The following is a 19,417-nucleotide window of genomic DNA, read 5'->3' on the forward strand; positions in this document are numbered from 1 at the left end:
AGTGGATTTATTCCTAACACACAAATCTACAACTTGAGTTTGGGTCCCTCTCAATACAGCTCTCTCTGTCTTCGCTGTTCAGCATTAATTTATAGACACAATATGCAAATGACACAGAGACAAAGGCATCCTGGCATGATTCTATTGGCTATGTGTATGCTGCAGTTAACTTTAGCTTGCTTCTCTTGGTCTTTCTTCAAGTGGTGGCCCCTCCTGCTTGTGGCTGAAGGGTCGAGTTTCTTGTCGACCCCTTCCCGCTCGAGGTGTCTGTCTGCGCCAGGCACCAACCTAAAACCTCCCAAACCTCACATTCTTTCACTTTCTTTTTCCAACTTCACCAGCCACCCACACAGCATTCCACAGAATAACAGTGACACAAGATGCAGGACATCGAATAAAACTAGCCAGGTTTAAACTCTTCCACTCCTTTAGACGGAAATATAACATTAGTTTTAATTGTTATGCTGATGATACGCAATTATCCATGCCGTTGGATATAACGAATCCGCGTGATTGTGATAAATTAGAGGAATGTCTTGCCGAAATTAAACAATGGATGTCTCTCAATTTTTTTGCGTCTTAACTCAGATAAAACCGAGATGCTTATCATTGGACCAGCGCGTCATCTGTACCTTTTCAAAGACACCACTCTGAGTATCGATAAATATAATATTGCCCAAAAGGATTCAACAAAAAATCTCGGTGTTATATTTGACGCAACTATGTCATTTCAAATCCACATTAAAAATATTACTCTGACTGCGATTTTTCACCTGCGTAACATTGCTAAAATTCGCCCAATTCTATCAACGTGTGACGCGGAAATCTTAATCCATGCGTTTGTTGCGTCTCGCCTCGACTATTGTAACGCTTTGCTCTCGGGTCTCCCCATGTCGAGTATTAAAAGTCTGCAGTTAGTTAAAAATGCAGCAGCTAGACTCTTAACTAAGACGAGAAAGTTTGATCATATTACCCCGATGTTAGCCAATTTGCATTGGCTTCCGGTCCACTTGAGATGTGATTTTAAAGTTCTGCTACTTACTTTTAAAATATTGCACGGCTTAGCACCTTCTTATCTCGTTGACCTCGTGGTACCATATGTTCCGTCCCGAAACCTTCGCTCACAAAATGCTGGTCTTTTAGTGATCCCGCGAGCCAAAAAGAAGTCCGCAGGTTCTAGAGCGTTCTCTATTCGGGCACCAATGCTTTGGAAAGCACTACCCTCAGGTATTAGAGGCGCCACCTCAGTAGAAATGTTCAAAACACTATTAAAGACGCATTTATACTCTTGTGCATTTAGCTGAAATATTTGTTGGCCTGTTTACTGCCGCTTTTTTTTTTTTTCTCTCTTTTGTTTTCTTTTCTGCCCCCTTTTCCCCCGGCTGGGAGATTAGGTGACGGTGAGCCACTAGGAAGTTTAAGGCATTGACCAACTGGGCATGCACCTGTTCCAGTGATGTCGTCTTCCTGCAGCGCGACATTTGATCAATTTATTTATATACTTTAGCATCTAATTTAATTATTTGTTGGCCTGTTTACTGCCGCTTCTTCTCTTTTCTGCCCCCTCCTTCCCCTGCTTTGGAATTAGGTGATGGGGACATGCTTTGAAGATTACGGCACTGACGAACCGGGAAGGGACCTGCTCTGCCGAAGTCGTCTTCATGCAGCGCCTTTTCTGATTTCCTTATATTTCAGCACTTCGTTGAACTACTTGTTGGCCTGTTTGCTATTTCTGTTCTTTCTTTTCTGTTCCCAATTCCCCAAATTAGGTGATGGCGATTCACTTGGAAGTGGCTGTACTGAATTTACACCAACTGACCGGTACAAGATCGAAGGCTCATCTTCGGATATGCTGCCATGGATATTACGGCCCTGGATGAGGACCCACTACACTGAAGTCATCTTCCTGCAGCACTTCATTCAATTGACTCTTATATTATCTCATCTATTATTGCATAGCATCATTGTATGTGTCAAATGTTGCCCAGTTGGCATCCATTGCAGCCTGGTCATCCTGGAAGGGGGATTCCCCCATCTGTGGTCCCTTCTCAAGGTTTCTCACTTTTCCCCTAATGAGGTTTTGTGAGTTTTTCCTTGCCCTCCTGGGGGTTAAGATCGGGGATGTCGATTGTGGCTATGTAAAGCCCTTTGAGACTGTCTGTGATTAAGGGCTATACAAATAAAATTGACTTGACTACGATTTGAATGGTCCCACACTCAACTTTGGCGACATTACTGAACATGTAGTGTAGCCCATTTACGCACAAAACTAGTTGGGCATCAATGTTATATCTGCTGTGGACATATTTACAAAGATTTTTCTTTTTTTTTTAATACCTATGCTGTTTTTTTTCTTTTTTTTTTTGCTTTGTTCAGTAATGGCTCCACGCTTAATTAGGCTGTTTAAGGAGATGTTTATTCCTGTCTGTTAACTTCATGAGCGATTTTACGGCAACCCGTTTTGTCACAAAACAACTCATGTTCACAAGGAACTTCATATTTTCATGGTCCTCACTCAAAACTGATGTGGATTGAAGGACAATCTGGTTAGGCTGCCAACTTTTTGGCCTCTGCGAGGAATTTCTTTACCGTCTTTTTTTAAATTACTCTGCACTCAATGCTGACTATCTCCTGAATGACTCAAAAATGTAAGGCAGCCTGTTTAGGCAGAAAAGTATTTGTGTTTGTTGTCTATGCTTTGGACAAACTACAGATAAGAAAATATTTTATTTTTTATTTTTACTGATATGTGTGTATATGTCTGTAGTTGGGATTCTGGTGGGATCTTGCGCGTCATACCTGTTTACAAGGACGAGCAATCCGTTTATTTGGTCTCAATCAACTCTGCTCATTGACTTCATGAGTCAAACTTAGGGGGCAGCCCATTCTGGCAGCAAACTATTTGGCCTCTGTGCTATGCAACATACCTCAGAGGAATTTTCTTTGTGGCCTTGCACTCAAACTAAAACAGTCTGGGGCAGCCCGTTTAAGCAAAAAGTTATGTGTTTTTGCTCCGGACTATGATTATAATCTGACGATATTTTGTTTTTAATTTGAATGATACAGCTTCGAGACTATCTGTTTACTTCATGACTTGGGCAGTACATTTTTACACATTGCGCAAATTATGTGGTTTATCTTGCAGTGGTAACCTGAAGCTCTGACAACTTCTGACTGAGGTCAGCGAAGGTGTCGCCCAGCCCATGCTGCATCTGCACCATGTTCTAGAACTGATTGGTCAGCACTCGTGCCAGTCCCAGCGCACTCTCGTATTTGCGCTTGGTGTCCCGCAGCAGCTCGATCTGGGGCTCCATAAAATAAGCAAATAACTTAATGAAAAAGAAGGCAATCTGAATGCAGCAAATTGAAGCCCGTTTTTGCAGCTAACTAGTTGGGCCTCTGTCTTGTAGCCATATAATAAGTTGTGGAGAAAACAGTATTTCCAAGAAACTTTGTTGTTTGTTTTGAATCACCCCAAATTCGACTTTTGTCTTTTTAACTTTACAAATATATGGCAGCACTTTTAGGCAGCAATGCACTCGGGCCTCTGCAAATCGGTGCAGCGTCTGCTGTGATGCGGACGCTGTTTCGTTCTGTCGTGAAGAAGGCGCTGAGCCATAAGGCGAATCTCCCGATTTACTGGTCGATCTACGTTCCTACCCTCACCTATGGTCACGAGCTGTGGGTCGCAACCGAAAGAGCAAGATCTCGGATACAAGCGGCCGCAATGTCTGGGCTCTCCCTTAGAGATAGGGTGAGAAGCTCGGCCATCCGAGAGGGACTCAGTGTCGAGCCGCTCCCCCTCCACGTAGAGAGGAGCCAGATGAGGTGGCTCGGGCATCTGATTAGGATGCCTCCTGGACGCCTCCCTGGGGAGGTGTTCCGGGCATGTCCCACGGGCAGGAGGCCCAGGGGACGACCCAGGACACGCTGAAAAGACTATGTCTCCCGGCTAGCCTGGGAACGCCTGGGGATCCCTACAGCAGAGCTGGAAGATGTGGCTGGGGGAGCGGGAAGTCTGGGCTTCGCTGCTGCCTCCGCGACCTGACCCCGGATGAGCGGCGGATAAAGGATGGATGGACACGAGGAACTAAAGGTCAGAATACAATTCACACAGAAGGAAGCTGATGACATCAAAATAACGAAGCAAACAAACTGAAGATTGTAAAAATATGCAAACGGAAATGAATTAGGTATGTGACATGTTATTAGGAGTAACGGATAAAATGGGAGGGTCAAAATAAAGCGGTACAACTTGGTTTTGGATTGAGCGGAGGAAGGACCAGGTGAAACATGGGAACCCAAGTTTTGAAAAATTTCAAAGAAAAATTATTGCTGCAAGAAAACATTCAGGTGCATTGAGATCATCGCACGGGCAAATTTGAAACCGGAGGGGCCAGACCCAACTTGATAATACAATACAATACAACTTTATTTATATCGCGCTTTCACAACAATAGCAGGTTTCACAACAGATGCCGATAATCGGTAAAATCGCCCCGATAATCGGTCTATCACTAATACAAATGAATAATTTACTGTAAATGTAAAAATAGAAAATGGACTATCAGTCAAACACTTTAACAGTAGAACTCTGCATAATAATTTCACTGAAATTAAATAATTTCTTAGTAAAATGAATACACTCCTAACAATAGCCATACCAGCAACTTGGCTTGATAATAATTAAAAAATAAGAGAATTAGAAATGGATGGTTATGCGCTGTTCACAATGAACTGGATGAATGGGAAAGGAGTTGGGCCTGCAATCGACGTGGATAGAAATTTAAGGTGGACAAATATTAAAGGACTAACGTAATCAATGGACAACACAATAACAATCGAAATGCATAAAAAAAAAAACACCCAATATATAATATAATACTCAATGCACCATCCATCCATTATCTAAACCGCTTCTCCTCACAAGGGTCACGGGGGTTGCTGGAGCCGATTCCAGCTATCTTCGGGCAGTAGGCGGGGGACACGCTGAACTGGTTGCCAGCCAATTGCAGGGCACACAGAAACAAACAACCATTCACGCTCATATTCATACCTAGGGGCAATTTAGAGTGTTCAATCAACTTGCCATGCATGTTTTTGGAATGTGGGAGGAAACCCACGCTAGCACGGGGAGAACATGCATACTCCACACAGGAAGGCCGGAGCCGGAATCGAGCCCACGACCGCAGCTGTCTCTTACTGTGAGGCCATCGTGCTAACCAGTCGCCCACCGTGCCGCCCTAATATAATATAATAGAATAGAATAGAATAGAATAGAATATAATTAATATAATTAATATAATTAATATAATATAATATAATATAATATAATATAATATAATATAATCTTGATATTTTCAATGAGAAATTAGTTGATGTGCTCAGTCATTATAGTGGTAAAAAAATGGTAATATTTCGTGGAGATTTAAAAAGACTTGTTTTAGACCCGAACGGCTACCCTGAAAACTTGTGACAGACCAATATGCTTTTTTTATCAGAGCCGATATAGATTATTAGAAGTCATGGATGTCACGATCCGTCTGTTGCGTCCCCAGCGAGTGGGCGTGGCCCGGCGGCTCCGCTCCGGGAAGCGGCCACGAGCGGGGCGCGCTTCCGATCACCACAGCTGCGCGTCATTAAGACGCTAATGACTGAACTATTTAAGCAGCTGACGCGGACATACCCGCGTCGGATTATTATCCTGCGTTGCTCATGCTCTTGCTCATGTTCTTGTTCATAGATTGTTTGTCTCGTGATTGGATCTCGTTCTGTTGTTGGCGTATTTGTGTTCTTGTTTTCTCTCAGCTATTTACGGCTCGCTTTAAGTTTCTCGTTTCAATTGGATTTTGTCTTCACCCTTTCGTGGTAAGCATTGTTTTTCGGTACCTTGCGTTGCAAGCGTTTTCGGTTAACTCGTTATTTGTTTCCTGGAGTGACTCGGTCTCCCAGCGTTTTTCGTTTCGCCCCCCCCGGCGGTTGTAATCATAGAACCCTTGCGGTTAACAAATTCATAGACATCGACACTAGAGTGATTATTGTGTATTGCTTGACGGTCTCCAATAAACACCCTGTCAATCCTACCTCCTGAGTCTGCGCTTAAGGGTCCACTCTCCACCGCTTTCCAGACCTGACAATGGAGGCCGATAACCAATATTTGAAGCCGATATTCATTTGTTGAAAAAAGGGCTAAAATGGTGTCAGATTTTTGTAAAATAAAAACTCCTAAACTTGACTTAGTTTAAATGCTTTTAAGTACATATTTGTTAAACTACTAGTGATTACCAACATAGTAATGCTCTATTTTTTTTTTTTTAGAAAATAGACAACTTTGTTGTAGTAGACTGACATTTATTCAAATTTCTGCAAAGTCTGTCGCTATACCTTCCTCCGCTCGCGGGACCTCCCCCATAGTGCGTGTGACTCGAGGTGAAAAAGCAAACAGGCAGCTTACTGCTGATTGGCTGCACCAGTAACCAATCTGTGGGTGGGCCAATCTGCCTCTGCCAACAGGGCCACGAGCACAATAGAGAGAGAGAAAGAAGTGCGCTGCAACGAAACAAAATAAACCAGCTTTTAATTTATCTGCCTTGAAAGCTAAAAAAAAGGCAGGCCCGGCCGATAATCGTTCCATAACTACAAAAAACAACTGACTATCAACATAACGCATAGTAATTGTCTTTTCCCTGTAATTACGGAATCTAGTAGAATTTTAAGACACAGCTGCATTAATCAAAAACATATTCACAAATAAAATTGATCATAAAATGGTAAAGTGGACTTCTCATAAATGATATGTGATCACGTGCCTGTCTTTGCAATTATACAAAATGATGAAAAAGAAACAAATCTCGATCAGAAATAAGAACAAGAACAATGCGCCATCCATCCATCCATTATCTGTACCTCTTCTCCTCAGTAGGGTCATGGGGGGGGGTGCTGGAGTCTATCCCAGCTGTCCTCGGGTGTACCCTTAATTAGTTGCCAGCCAATCGCAGAGTACACTCAATGCACCATCACTGCCTGAAAGAAGTATCTAAAAAAAACAAAATTGGCCCGAGGTTTACTCACATAATCATGCCATCTTGCATATCCGTCATTTCTGTCAACTCTATGCATCCATTGCATTTGAGCTGCTTCTCCTCCCGAGGGTCGCGGGGGTGCTGGTGCCTATTCCAGCTGTGTTCGGGCAGTAGGCGGGGTCATATTTTGGGCTAATTGTTCACTGACTTAGTCGTAATGCCTTGTTTATGTTGTGACAGCGAAAACTTTTTTTTAAAAAATTATTTCATAGAGGGTAACAAAAGCCGTTGTTCATAAGGTCTAAGCCGTTCATTTGGTATAAAGGTGTCGTGTAAAAATCATAGAATTAAATTTAAAGGATTTATTATCAAGACAATAATTCAAATAATTCATTAATCAACAGTCGATTCCGCCAGACGCTGGATGCAACATGTAATCTTGTAAATCATAGAATTACTGCATTCATCAAATGAATTAATAAAAGTAAGAATCAAGAAAAATAGTAATTATTATTAAGACAATAATGCAAATAATTCATGAATCAACAGTCGATCCCGCCAGACGCGGGATACAACAGATAATCATGTAAATCACAGAATTACTGCATTCATCAAAGTAAGTAAATCCTGGTAAATAATCAACAGTCGATCCCGCCAGACGCGGGACACAACAGATAATCATGTAAATCACAGAATTACTGCATTAATTATACAAATTGAATTCTGGTTAATAAAAGTAATAATAAAGAAAAAGTCATAAAATGCTAATCCTGGTTGAATTAACATTTGGTCTCATAAAAGGAAGAATTAATAGAGAAGGGTAATAAGTGAGTAAATGCGATGAAATGATCTAATCTAATTGAGGTGAGCTTGAAGGGTGAACCGTTCTTAACGCCCAAGGTCAGAGATTAAGACAATTGGCTGGCTCTCCACTCGCGACGCGCCTGAAAAATTTATTTCTTGTTTAATTACCTTCTCAAAGCAAAGCAAAGATTTGGCATAATCCAATCCAGAGTTAAAAACCCCAAACAAGAAAAATGCAAAATTATCTCGCCGTCAGCGTGTCCCCCCTGAAATCCACAGCAGAAGAGCGTGAGGCTCCTCCGAGCTCTGAGGCTTATATAGTCTCAGTCTTTCCGGAAATTTCAGACACCTTCTGTGCATGGCTAATGAAAAGTCCCTGACGTGTTTACCAGGAGAGAGGGAATCTGGTATTTTTCCATTACTTCATCTCAACCTGGGCGTGCTCACGAGTTTAGACTGAAACAAACATAATGCTTAATATTCTAGATCTTAGCAGCATAATACGTTGAATAACATGCATATACAATCATGTTGTAACATTTTCTCTCCTGTAGACAACAGGTTTCAAACTTATTTGTTTCTTGACATCATGTGTGACATTTTTAAGAGTGACATATCCACAGGCTATTTTCACACACAAAGCAGTTTCAAAGCATTGGCTGCCGTAGCACAAAAGCTATTTGAATACAAACACATTAGTTTTTCAGTCATTCCGTGTCAAAGCAATAATCAGACTTTAAATCGAAAATTATTCTGTAATACTGTATAACACAACTGTGGGGCTTATTTTAAGATCAATATGCTTTTCATCATCATCTCAATCCTTGCAAGGCACATGTAAAGGAAACATGAAAGGCATTGACGTGTATGTTTTAACTTTAAGGCATACTTTGAGCTGTCTGTGTGTAATTGGAAGGCAATGGGTTGAGCTGGCGCGTTGGCAGTATGTCGGCATCTTGTGTCCAATTCAAGATGTTCCTTCTAAGTCTGATTTTGCTGAATTTACTTACTAGGGCTTATCCCAATATATATCCTATCTTTTCTTGCTTTATTCATTTGTGCCATCCCAAAAAAATAAATAAACATAATCAATGCTGATTTCACAGGATGCACTGAAGAAAGAATCCAAAAATCAAATAACATGGAAAAAAGAAAAAAAAGCAGGAGCTGTCCGCACAATCCATCCAGCAGACACCGTTGATGACGGGCACGTAGAAAGCGCCGATCCAACGGCGGGTGACGAGCTGAACGAAAACAGGAAGCGCAGGTCAGCACAATGGCGGCTCGGAGAATGGACCTTTGCCAAAGCGGTCAGTGGGCGAGTGTGCTTACGTTTACTTTTCTCTGTCTAATTCCGCCAGCCTTTCAACTTTTCCTTCGACAATTTGAACATTTTCATCATCCGCATCTGCAAGAAAAACAAGGACGGGCAATCACATTTTGCTCAGAAACTCCACTGAACTGAAACGCTATGGAATTTGTACAACTCTTGTTTTCCACCAGAACAGGCGGGTGGGTGTCAATCCCAGAGAGAATTGCCCCACTCCAAATTTTAGAAGAAAAACGAAAAACAAAATAAACAAATGCTGCAACATCACCATTCACCACAGGGTGGCAGACATGGCTGTCTTCTACTACAACAGTTTTGCACAAATTGAGTTCTTGTACTTAGTGTTGGTCTACTGTTGAGTGGTTTTCTGCTCGTTTTTATCCAAAAGAGCCCTTTGCACTGCAAAAATAAAAATCACAGATTGTGATGATTTTCTTGTTTGTTTCAAACCCTTTGCTGTTTTACACAGATTTTGTCCATAAGTAAGATGGCATTTTTCAAAAGCCTCTTCAAGTCAGACACGGATGAAAATTTGTGGCTCCTTCCAGCATTTATTTGTTGAGAAAGGAGGGAGGGATGATATATTTTCAAAGTTTTTTTGTTTTAATGGATACTGTCAGTGTGGAAAGGATAACAAAAAATGCTCAGACAAAAATTGGCTATTTACCCGCTTAGGTGGCCTGGCGGTCGGCCGCTTAGTTTTCTTCTGCTGCTTAATTGTCTCGGTGGTCGCCTGCTTAGTTGGCCTGCTGGTCGTCGGCCTGCTGGTCGTCGGCCTGGTGGTCGTTGGTGTGATGGTCGGGGGCTTAGTTGACATTGTGGTCACGCCCGACTGTGCGATGTCGCCAGCCGGACTAGCACGTCCCTCCACGGACTTGACTGAGGTAATTGCATGATGCGCTTTGGGCATCTTACACATGAAGCTGTTGAGTTGCGAGCAGATCATCATCTCCCATCTACCGGACTGGAAGTCAAATGCGAAAGATTTCAATGAATTGTGCAGTGTTGACAAAATCTCTCTGGAGAGTGCATGCTTCACTTCTTCCACACTCACCTGGTATAACGTCGCCACGCAAAACTTCTTGAACAGGTGGGTAGGTTGGTCTCTTGCCCATTTGGTGAAGGTCAACTTGCTGCGGTCCGACCACACAAATTTGCCACGCTCTACCAGGTTGTTCAGTCCGATCCACATGTCGCTGGTGGCTGCAGAGGACGGATAGGAACAAGAGCTCTCTTTCGGTTCTCTCTAGTAGATGTGATGAGGACCGTTCAATGTTGAGATGCGCACTTAAGTTCATGACTTGTTCCAGCCACGCCTGCTCCACCTCTGAGAGGATGGACACGAGTTCGGCACTGTGACTCATGCAGGTGGTTTGAGCTTTGTACCACGTCCTTTTGTCTTCGAAACGTTTGTAGCAGACGTCTGCAAACTCCTCCCAGTCACGCCCCAAGCATCTCGGCTCTGCACATTGAGATCCCGTGTCGTGATTAGTTGATGTAGAAACCTACCAAAATACTTTCGATTCTTGACATTCCTACTCACCTCCACCCACAAAAGTGTAAGACAAAGACATTTTGCTGATATATCTGCAGAGAGAAAAGGGAGAATGAGCTGGGCCTCTTAATTGGACTTGCCAGTGAAATGTGACAGCGCACTGCATCGAGGTGATCCCGTTGCTGGTGGAGCCAACATAGACGTTCTGAGGCGGCGCCTTCAGCAAAGTCACATCTCCTCCAAGTTCGTTCAGAATGACGCCCGAGTGAATAGCGGCCGCGCAGATGTGTGAGTCCTGCACTCGCAGAAAGTCAGTGTCAAAGACGGGAACCTATCCGGCATACAATTGCCTACCTGATCGTAGACCGCAGTTCCATAGACACTGTGTTTGGATTCAGCGCAGCCTGGTGGGCAATGGACCCTGCAAAAGACACGGGTGTTACGAGGAGACGGCAGGAGGAGGCGTTAGCACAGGAAAGATCGCGTCAAGTCTGACTCACGTCATTGGACCGTCAGTGAAGCTGAGGCTGGCGGGTGTGCTAGCACAGGAGGGCACACCTGTCGGTGAAATCAGGGGTGTCAAACTCATTTGAGCTCCGGGGCCACAATCACCACAATTTGACAATCAACTTTTTCCCCGTATCTTTTTTTTTTTCTTCCCCACGAGCGAGGAGAAGTTGCAGCGGCAGAACGACAGGCGGATCGGTACAGTATTTGCAGTGTTGAGGACTCTGGATCGGTCTGTTGTGGTGAGGAAGGAGCTGAGCTGAAAGGCCAAGCTCCCAGTATACCGATAGATCCACGTTCCTACCCTCACCTACGGTCACAAGTGTGGCTGTGCATGAAGAAAAGGAAAAGGGTCCCAGCAATGTTCCCTTTTGTCTGAGCATTCAGACAAACTCCCTGAGCATCCCTTGGACCACACCGCACATCATATGACATGCACATGGCGGCCAAACCAGTACCACACCTGTTATATGATGTAGATGTGACAAAAACATTCAAACCGTCTACATATGAAAATAGGAACTAGAGATTTGTGATCAAATCTACGGAGGACTGAAAGTGCCAAAAACACCATGAAATGTTTTATTAAAATTGTCATTAATGTTTCATTTATTAAACATGGAATTAAATAAATAAATGCACCATTAATTTATTAAATTACCAATGATTCGATCTACATAAGTATTATTTATGTATTTAAGTCACGTGTTGCAGATTTTCATAAATTTTATCTGAAAAAACTCACCCATCAAAGTTTGGTGGGCAGGTCCTAACACATGATTGGTTGGGCTGCTCTTCAAGTCAAGGCAAATCAATTCCAGAATAATGGATTGATGCCAACCAAGTGTCTTGTGAAAATACTCAGATACACTTGGTGACGCTATTCACGCCCACATTGGTTTGAATGCTCAGGCAAAACAACTAAATATAAGCCTCGATGGCTCAATAAAGGTAGCTCATGAAAGGCCTCCATCATCGTCATAGCTGCCATGTTTGCAACCACTCCAGGCCAAAGCAACGGCTTGGACAAGATTTGAGTTAGCCCCGCCCTCTAACTTTGATGGGTGAGTTTGACAAATAAAATTCATGAAACACTGCAACGCGGGTCCATAAAATAATTGAATACATAATTAATTAATTAATTAAATCCATAATTAAATACACACACACATATATATATAGTATATTACATATAATCATTGCTAATTTAATTAATGACAAATGTATTTATTTATTTCCACATTTAATTAATAAATTAATTCATGACAGTTTTAATGAAATATTTCATGGTGTATTTGTTTAATTTTTTTCAAGTCCTCCATAAAAATAAGCCTTAGTTAGAAAATAAAAAATAACACCCATCATTTTAAGCATAATTTATTCATTTATTTAGACTGAATAAAATCTGTTTCAATATGGTCCCACATTATCCACTCATAACTAAAATCAGGCCATCTAATAAAACATGAAACAATTCTAAGTCACCTGACCTCTGAAAAACGCAAAACTGCCTTATTTCAGAGGCTCGTCAACGACGCCCATATTTGGACTTTGTGAATAGAGCCGTCTGTGTGTTGTCTGCAACGGCACATCAGTGGTGAGCGTGAGTGTATGTGTGGGCTTCAAACTATCGTAGAACAATACTTGAGTGTGCGTCCTCAGTCGTGCTACTGAAATTCATAGGAAAGTGGGAATAGCGTGTTGTCCTGTATGTAGATTTTTTTAGATGTGGAAATGAGGGAATGCGTGTTAAAATATAACGCCATTTGCGCTGAGAGTGTGAGTGCCGTGCGCATTTGCTCACGTGCGCAGCGCAGAGGGAACATTGGTTCCCAGCACCGCAAACTCCTTTGAAGTGAAGCTGTTGACTGATATTGTGCAATACTCAGCCTCTGAAAAGGAGCCTCAGTATCAGGTGTCAAATCATGAGGACAAAGCAATTTCGGAATGTTGGGGAAGTGGTCGTCAGTGTGACATTTGGTGGACAAAATGAATAACAACAGTTACTTTGATTGAGACAACAAAGTGAACGTGTACTCTGTCCTCACAGGCCAGATTGCACCTCGGACTGTCACGCCTGGGTTAAATCAAGGCCTATGTTTAACAGTGTTTCTTCTCACAGCAGTGGCCCGTCTTGCTCACCGTCTAGCGGGCATCCTAAGACGTCAAAGCGAAGGCCGAACTTCTCACGATCCTCCAGTGGCAGGATGCGGATGTGCCGAGCAGAAATGGGCGTGTCTAGCAGGTGAGTGACTCCAGTCTTCAACTAGAACGAAAACACCTCCATGTTTGCATTGAATGACAAGGCAAGGGTAGAGTCGGATTGGTTGGCTTGCTGCCCGCCCGCTCACCATCCCATCGGTGTGGTTAGTCCAGGTGGCCCCGTCAGGACTAAACTGCATCTGAAGTTTGCTGAACCACTCAGAGTGGTCATCGTACTTACACCCCTGGGTCACAATCCCTGTCACCATTCTCAATTGGCGGAGGTCCACCTGGATCCAGCTGTTGGTAGCTGAAGAGGAAAACGTTTGATGGATCAGGACACCGAGCTGCGAACGTGTGAATTTTCTACGTACGCTTTGCTGACGGAATCCAGCAGTGCTGTCCATTCAGACGAGCTTTGTTGGCTTCAGAGTGCTTGAGAGAGGAGGAGGCTGAAAACGGCCCGTCTGTAATTCTTCCAGTCATGATGACCAGACTGTCAAGACACACGGAAGAAATCCGAAAGCAGGTAGCTCAGTGCTCTTATTAGATGTCTGGCCACTCGCCCTTAGCGAGGGTCCTTGTGTCAGATCTGGATTTTGTTGAGACTCGTTCATTGCATTCTCTCCTGGGTATTTCTCCAAGACCACGTCAAGGAACTCGATGCAACTCTTACCTTTCTGTTTGCAGCTGTAGACGATGTGGTGGTATTTGGAGACGGCAGGGCAGGGGTCCGGCTTCAAGGGTCTGAGGGCGCAACTCTGACGGTTGTCACACACTTTCCTGAAGTGAGGGAGGACGTTTTCCATTATGCAACTCCCTGTAAGTCATCACACCCCGGTGGTTATGCCAAGTTCACGTTAAGTTTCCGGTGACCACTGCAACCCGTCTGGCCAATACGATCTGAAACATTTCATCAAACACAACCTGTGAAGGTTGATTCTTGCGTCTTTGCGTCTGATCCTGGCAGATGTGAACAGACGTCGCTGGATGTGGATGATGCTTTCAGCAGGACATTCAATTCTTTTCCACTCATCCTGGCAGAGAAGCTCCTCCACAAAGCCTGCAAGAGAATCATCTCGTCATTTTTGTCTATCCTTATTTCAAGCCACAATTCAAAGAGACTCACCATCATGAGGCAGCAACTGTTTTGACGTCCCTCCTGCAAGAGAAAACAAAGGTGGACGTCAACACGTGACGAGGATCAGTGGGGCATCATCACATCTTACCTTGTGCTTGTCTCTTGCAGATGTAGCCTTTGTTGTTCTCGCACTTGTCTGCTTTCCAGTAGCCGTTGCCAGTGAGTAAGGAAAGACAGGGTCCAGCAGAGTTGGCATCGGGGTAACCTAGAAGGAGACAACAGATCCTAAGCGTGCCTCTGGTTCTCCAAATGTAGCCAGTTTTGAGACCGACCTGCGAGCAAGTGGACGAAGCTGAACGAAGATCCGTCAGCCCACTTGCTGCCGTCTTCAGCGATGGAGCGATTGGCGCCCAACCACACAGAAGTAACGCCGACCGACAGAGGCTTCAGGAGAGCTTTGGGTCAAAGAAAACCTTCCGTCAAGAGTTGGAGCCATTTCAGAAGTGTAATGGTCAGGGTTAGGGCGGCTCGGACTGACTGCTGCCAAAATGTTTTAGCATGTGAGGCACACACAGTGTGAAAGATTCTACCGGACAACAGAAACAATTTTCTTGATTTGTTCTCGGGTTGTATAAAACATAATGAAGTTGTTGTGCATATATATATATATATATATATATATATATATATATATATATATATATATATATATATATATATATATACAGTGGAACCTCAGTTCTCGACCATAATCCGTTCCAGAACCCTGTTCGAAAAGTGATTTGTTCGAACACCGAATCAAATGCAATAGTTGTACGCACTACTTTTCTTTTTTCGCTAGTAGCAGCTTTGTTGCTTGCTCTGACCTTCTTTGGAGGCATGATTAGGGGCTAAAACACTTCGCAGCACATAGCACGTCCGCACGCGACAACAATTGGTCAATTGGCGGCTCAGCATCCCACCCTCGCGTGCGCACTCGCGTCATACCGGCGTTCGAACTCCGATGTTTGTTCGAACTGCGAAGCAAGAATCTCTCTTTTTTTTTTTGTTCGAACTCCGATTTGTTCGACCTCAGAGTTTTTTTTGCACTTTGACTTGAGGATTTGAAAGTATCTCTTGCCGACTGGTGAGTACAAAAGTTTGGCAAGAGATTGATACCAATGGTTGATGGAATAATTGCATATGATTGTACACATGTTATCGTATAAAAACACATTGCTTCTTGTAAACTGCCTTTTGTTATGCCCATAAACTCAGACACTGACCTATTCACTAGTACACATATATTAACCACTCCATATATGGCACATGTGTCAAACTCAAGGCCCGGGGGCCAAATATGGCCCGCAACCTCATTTTATGTGGCCCGCAAAGGGCAAATCATCTGCATCAACTTCCTGTTTCTAGCATATTTTCTTCACTTTTAACAACACTGAGATATGAGATATTGCCATTTATTTGTTTCCAATCCTCCACTTTTAAAATAAATTGAAAAATTGTTGAATAATTACTTACTGGCTTCTGATTTCAAAACTGTCTTTCCAATCAATTTATATGGGTTCACAGTCATACCGGCCCTCTGAGGGAAACCACAACTACTTCGTGGCCCGTCCACAAAAATGAGTTTGACACCCCTGATATATGGTATGTTATCACGTGTAACCAGCCGCCTGTTTTATCTCAATAAAGGACACATTGGATGACCTGGGTGCGCTGAGAACAATCTGTCTCCCCTGTTGCAAAAGACAAGCTGTGGTTGCTTGCTTTATGTCCTTTCTCAGAATTGGTGCATGCCTACTTGAGGATATCTTTCATTATACCGGATAATCCTAACAATGCTATTTTAAGTATTTATTCATTGCAGACGTTGCGAATATGTGGAACGGAGTTACAATGTTTGACACATTCCCTCAACCTGGTTAAAATCGAAAGCTTAATAACTGTTGTCAGAGTGGCTACCAGGCCCAGGTCGCTTCCATTTCAACACCGCAGCAACTTTAAGATAAGTTAGTGTTAAAAAGGCCAGGTTCGTTTTTTTGCCATGTTGTCGTGACTGTCATAGCATCCTCTGGTGGTTAGCCTGTTCATGTCATTTAATTTTAGTTAGACATGTTTTTGCCACCCTTTTCAGGACCCGCAATAACCACCAGACAAAAAAGTAATCGTAAAAGTTCAATTTAGTGTCTATTTTCAGGATTACAGTTTGTTTGAGGACGTTTCAGTTGATGTCGCCTGCACTGTTGTGAACTTGGTGTATTGATACGACCACAGTAAATTGGTGTCATGATTACGAAGCATTACAGTACGTCCGCTCATGTTTTTTCATTGGCATTTGCTCAAGAAATCACACACATATCCAAGCAAATTAAAGCTGGCAGGGATTACAATGATTGATTATTGCTCCCCTGGACAATACTATGTTCTTACCGGACATACTGCAGCGGTTATCATCCCCATACCTTTTTAATACCCAATCATACCAGCAAATATTTTACAGTATGAGCACATTTTCACAAGGCCGAACAGCGTACTACTCTGAGGTTGACACTCCCGAAGTGGCTACGGCACTGATTTACTAAACACGATCAGCCGTATTACTCCACTAACAACCCCCCCCCCCCCCCAAAAAAAAAGTACGACAAAAGGACTGACGGTCCGTGGAAAGAGCTAATATGTTGCTGCATATGTCCTACCAATAAGACATTGCCAAAAGTACATAATATGCATCATTTACTGTACATCTGAACATCCTTAGATCTGAAGCAACATTCAACTGTTTGCAGCGCCATGAAGTGCTTGAAGTTTATCAAAGTGAGCAACAGTGTTGGTGAGTAAGATAATTAATTCTTCTAAACCCCATTTCAGTATGACATTCATGATTTGGATATAACCACATTCAATAGTTGAGTAACTTTTGCGCTTGTTTATATTGAATTCATACTGAGAAATTTGCTCCAATAAAAATGTAAAAAAGCGTCTCCCTGACATTTGTTGATGGAAAAAGCAACGTGACAACAGATTCAATTTGTGGTTGTGTCCTTGTTTTCCAAAGTAAAAGCATAAACCAAAATAGAACTTAGAACGAACATTATACCGGTGGTTATGAGACTAAGAGAGAGGCCAGCACTAGTGCTTTTAATTGCTCCCATGTCAGCTTTCTGCAAGAGATTTTTTGCTTCCAAATTGTCCTAGTGTAATCATTAATTGGTTCCTTGTAACACCTCCTCCTTTTAAAGCCCCAGCAGCGTCTGCGGTGCGAATATATGATCGGTCACAACCGCCACTCAAGAACGAACAGACTTGGAGAGGAAAAAGCTGTGAAGCATAATAAGAATTATGAACTGGCAATAATTAACAACGCAACCACTGTGCGAATGATGCAGAGAATCTTTCCGCAATTTACAATGGAATTTATCAATTTTGACGGAGATGGCAATCTTACCGTATACGAAGCTCTGCTCCTGCGAGTCGGTGATGCTGAGCAGGTTCCCTCCGAGGCGTTGGCAGTCGTCTTGGGCCTGCATCCAGGTCTTGGACTTGCGGTTGATCAGGTAGCAGATGTCGTCGGAGTTGCCGTCCAGCCACAAGCCGCATTTGTCAGTCCAGCCTGCAAGCGAGACGGCGCTTGAGATCAAAGTCGCACGCACGACAGGCGACCACATGTTGACCGCAGTATGCGACGCCCACCTAGCAGAGGTTGAGGTCCTTGGTGCTTGGCTGCAGGGATGCGAAAGGGAACAAATATGAGAGCGCACGACAAGATTACGTGCAAAGTGACACTCTGAACTTTTGGACCTTTTTGGCAGAAGAACGGCTCAGTGGAAGTGCAGGAGCCGCCATAGAGTTGTCCAGAAGATGAAAGTAGCGCACAGTCTCCGGAAGGATTGCGTGGGTCCCATGAGTGGTAGTTCTGTGGACGACATTGAAGACGTCGCGTGACTTTAGTGTGTTGCGTGCCATTGGGGCGGCTTCTCGCCGCAGTTCTTCCATAAGCACTCAAATGATTCCAGCATCTCGCGCTTCGAAAAATAATTTTTCAGGAAGTCCCAAAATTAGCCATTGTTCACCCATGACCATTGTATCATCACAGACAGTGAGGCATTTTCAACACTTAAATGGTCAATTAATTATTTTATTTTATTTATTTATTTATTTTTTGTAACTCTCTTTTGGAGTTTCCAAACCAACAATGTTTACATTTATCAGATACTATAACATCGCAACTATCTCTTTAAACCTGTATTCCCATCTCAAATGAGTCCAGAATAATAAGTATCCTATTCTCTTACTTGTCTTTAAAATTGAAACAAGCAGAAAGAGTCTGCCATTCCAGAGGTACTGTCCCCGATGTCCACGCAATGTTGTAGAGGCGTGTCAGCCATGACAGCCCTACAATATCCAGAGCCATCTCATCCATCCCCGGGCTTTGGCAACGAGGAGCTTGTTAACCACCTCGGTTACTTCAGCCCCAGAGATAGGTGAGTCCACCTCAGAGTCTTCAGGCCTGCTTCCTCCAAGGAAGGCGTGCCATTAGAATGAGAGTCTTCGCAGTGTTCTCCTGAGTCGAGGTTAGCAACACCCTATCCACACTGTAAAGAGTATTAATGGCGTACTGCTCCCCTCTTCTGAGACGCCGGATGGTGGACCAGAATTTTCTCGAAACCATCTGGAAGTCATTTTCATGGCCTCACCGAACTCCTCCCACATCCGAATTTTTGCTTCGCCAAGCGTCAAAGCTGCATTCCGCTTGGACCGGCATCACCCCACATCGTCGGAGCCAACGCACAACCAGGTGGTGATCAGATGAAAGATCAGTATGTCCAGAGTGTCCACATGTGGCCCCAAATCCGATGAGACGTCAACAAAGTCGATCATCGAACTGCAGCCGAGGGTGTCCTGATGCCAAGTGCACACATGGACACCCTTACGATTGAAAATGGTGTTTGTAATAGACAATCCACATTGAGAACAGAAGT

At 43.3% G+C, this 19,417-nt stretch overlaps 1 protein-coding gene across 1 annotated transcript; it reads right to left on the bottom strand.

Annotated features, from left to right (window-relative positions):
• Positions 1–3,224: 3,224 nt before the first annotated feature.
• LOC148342384 (C-type mannose receptor 2-like) lies at positions 3,225–19,148 on the bottom strand. Its single transcript, XM_088288164.1, has 23 exons — positions 19,055–19,148; positions 18,129–18,158; positions 17,884–18,048; positions 14,774–14,896; positions 14,590–14,706; positions 14,490–14,522; positions 14,288–14,423; positions 13,970–14,143; positions 13,735–13,856; positions 13,510–13,670; positions 13,301–13,424; positions 12,963–13,050; positions 12,644–12,650; positions 11,282–11,468; positions 11,152–11,209; positions 11,006–11,072; positions 10,813–10,946; positions 10,700–10,743; positions 10,445–10,618; positions 10,211–10,359; positions 9,824–10,120; positions 9,020–9,070; positions 3,225–3,350 (listed from the first exon to the last, which is right to left on the bottom strand). Exons 1-23 carry the CDS (start codon positions 19,146–19,148, stop codon positions 3,225–3,227), a joined length of 2,661 nt encoding a protein of 886 aa, XP_088144290.1.
• Between the last annotated feature and the right edge of the window lie 269 nt (positions 19,149–19,417).

This window comes from Idiotropiscis lumnitzeri, chromosome 2, assembly GCF_059441095.1.
Source record: "Idiotropiscis lumnitzeri isolate Australia: NSW breed Sydney's pygmy pipehorse chromosome 2, RoL_Ilum_1.0, whole genome shotgun sequence".
NCBI lineage: Eukaryota > Metazoa > Chordata > Actinopteri > Syngnathiformes > Syngnathidae > Idiotropiscis > Idiotropiscis lumnitzeri.

Excerpts from the sequence above, each read along its gene's own strand:
- LOC148342384 (XM_088288164.1), bottom strand. The coding sequence starts at position 19,148 with ATGTGGGAGGAGTTCGGTGAGGCCATGAAAATGACTTCCAGATGGTTT. Across the intron at positions 14,523-14,589 it reads CTGCAAGAGACAAGCACAAG|GAGGGACGTCAAAACAGTTG; the intron begins GTAAGATGTGAT and ends TTTCTCTTGCAG. Across the intron at positions 14,424-14,489 it reads ACAGTTGCTGCCTCATGATG|GCTTTGTGGAGGAGCTTCTC; the intron begins GTGAGTCTCTTT and ends ATTCTCTTGCAG.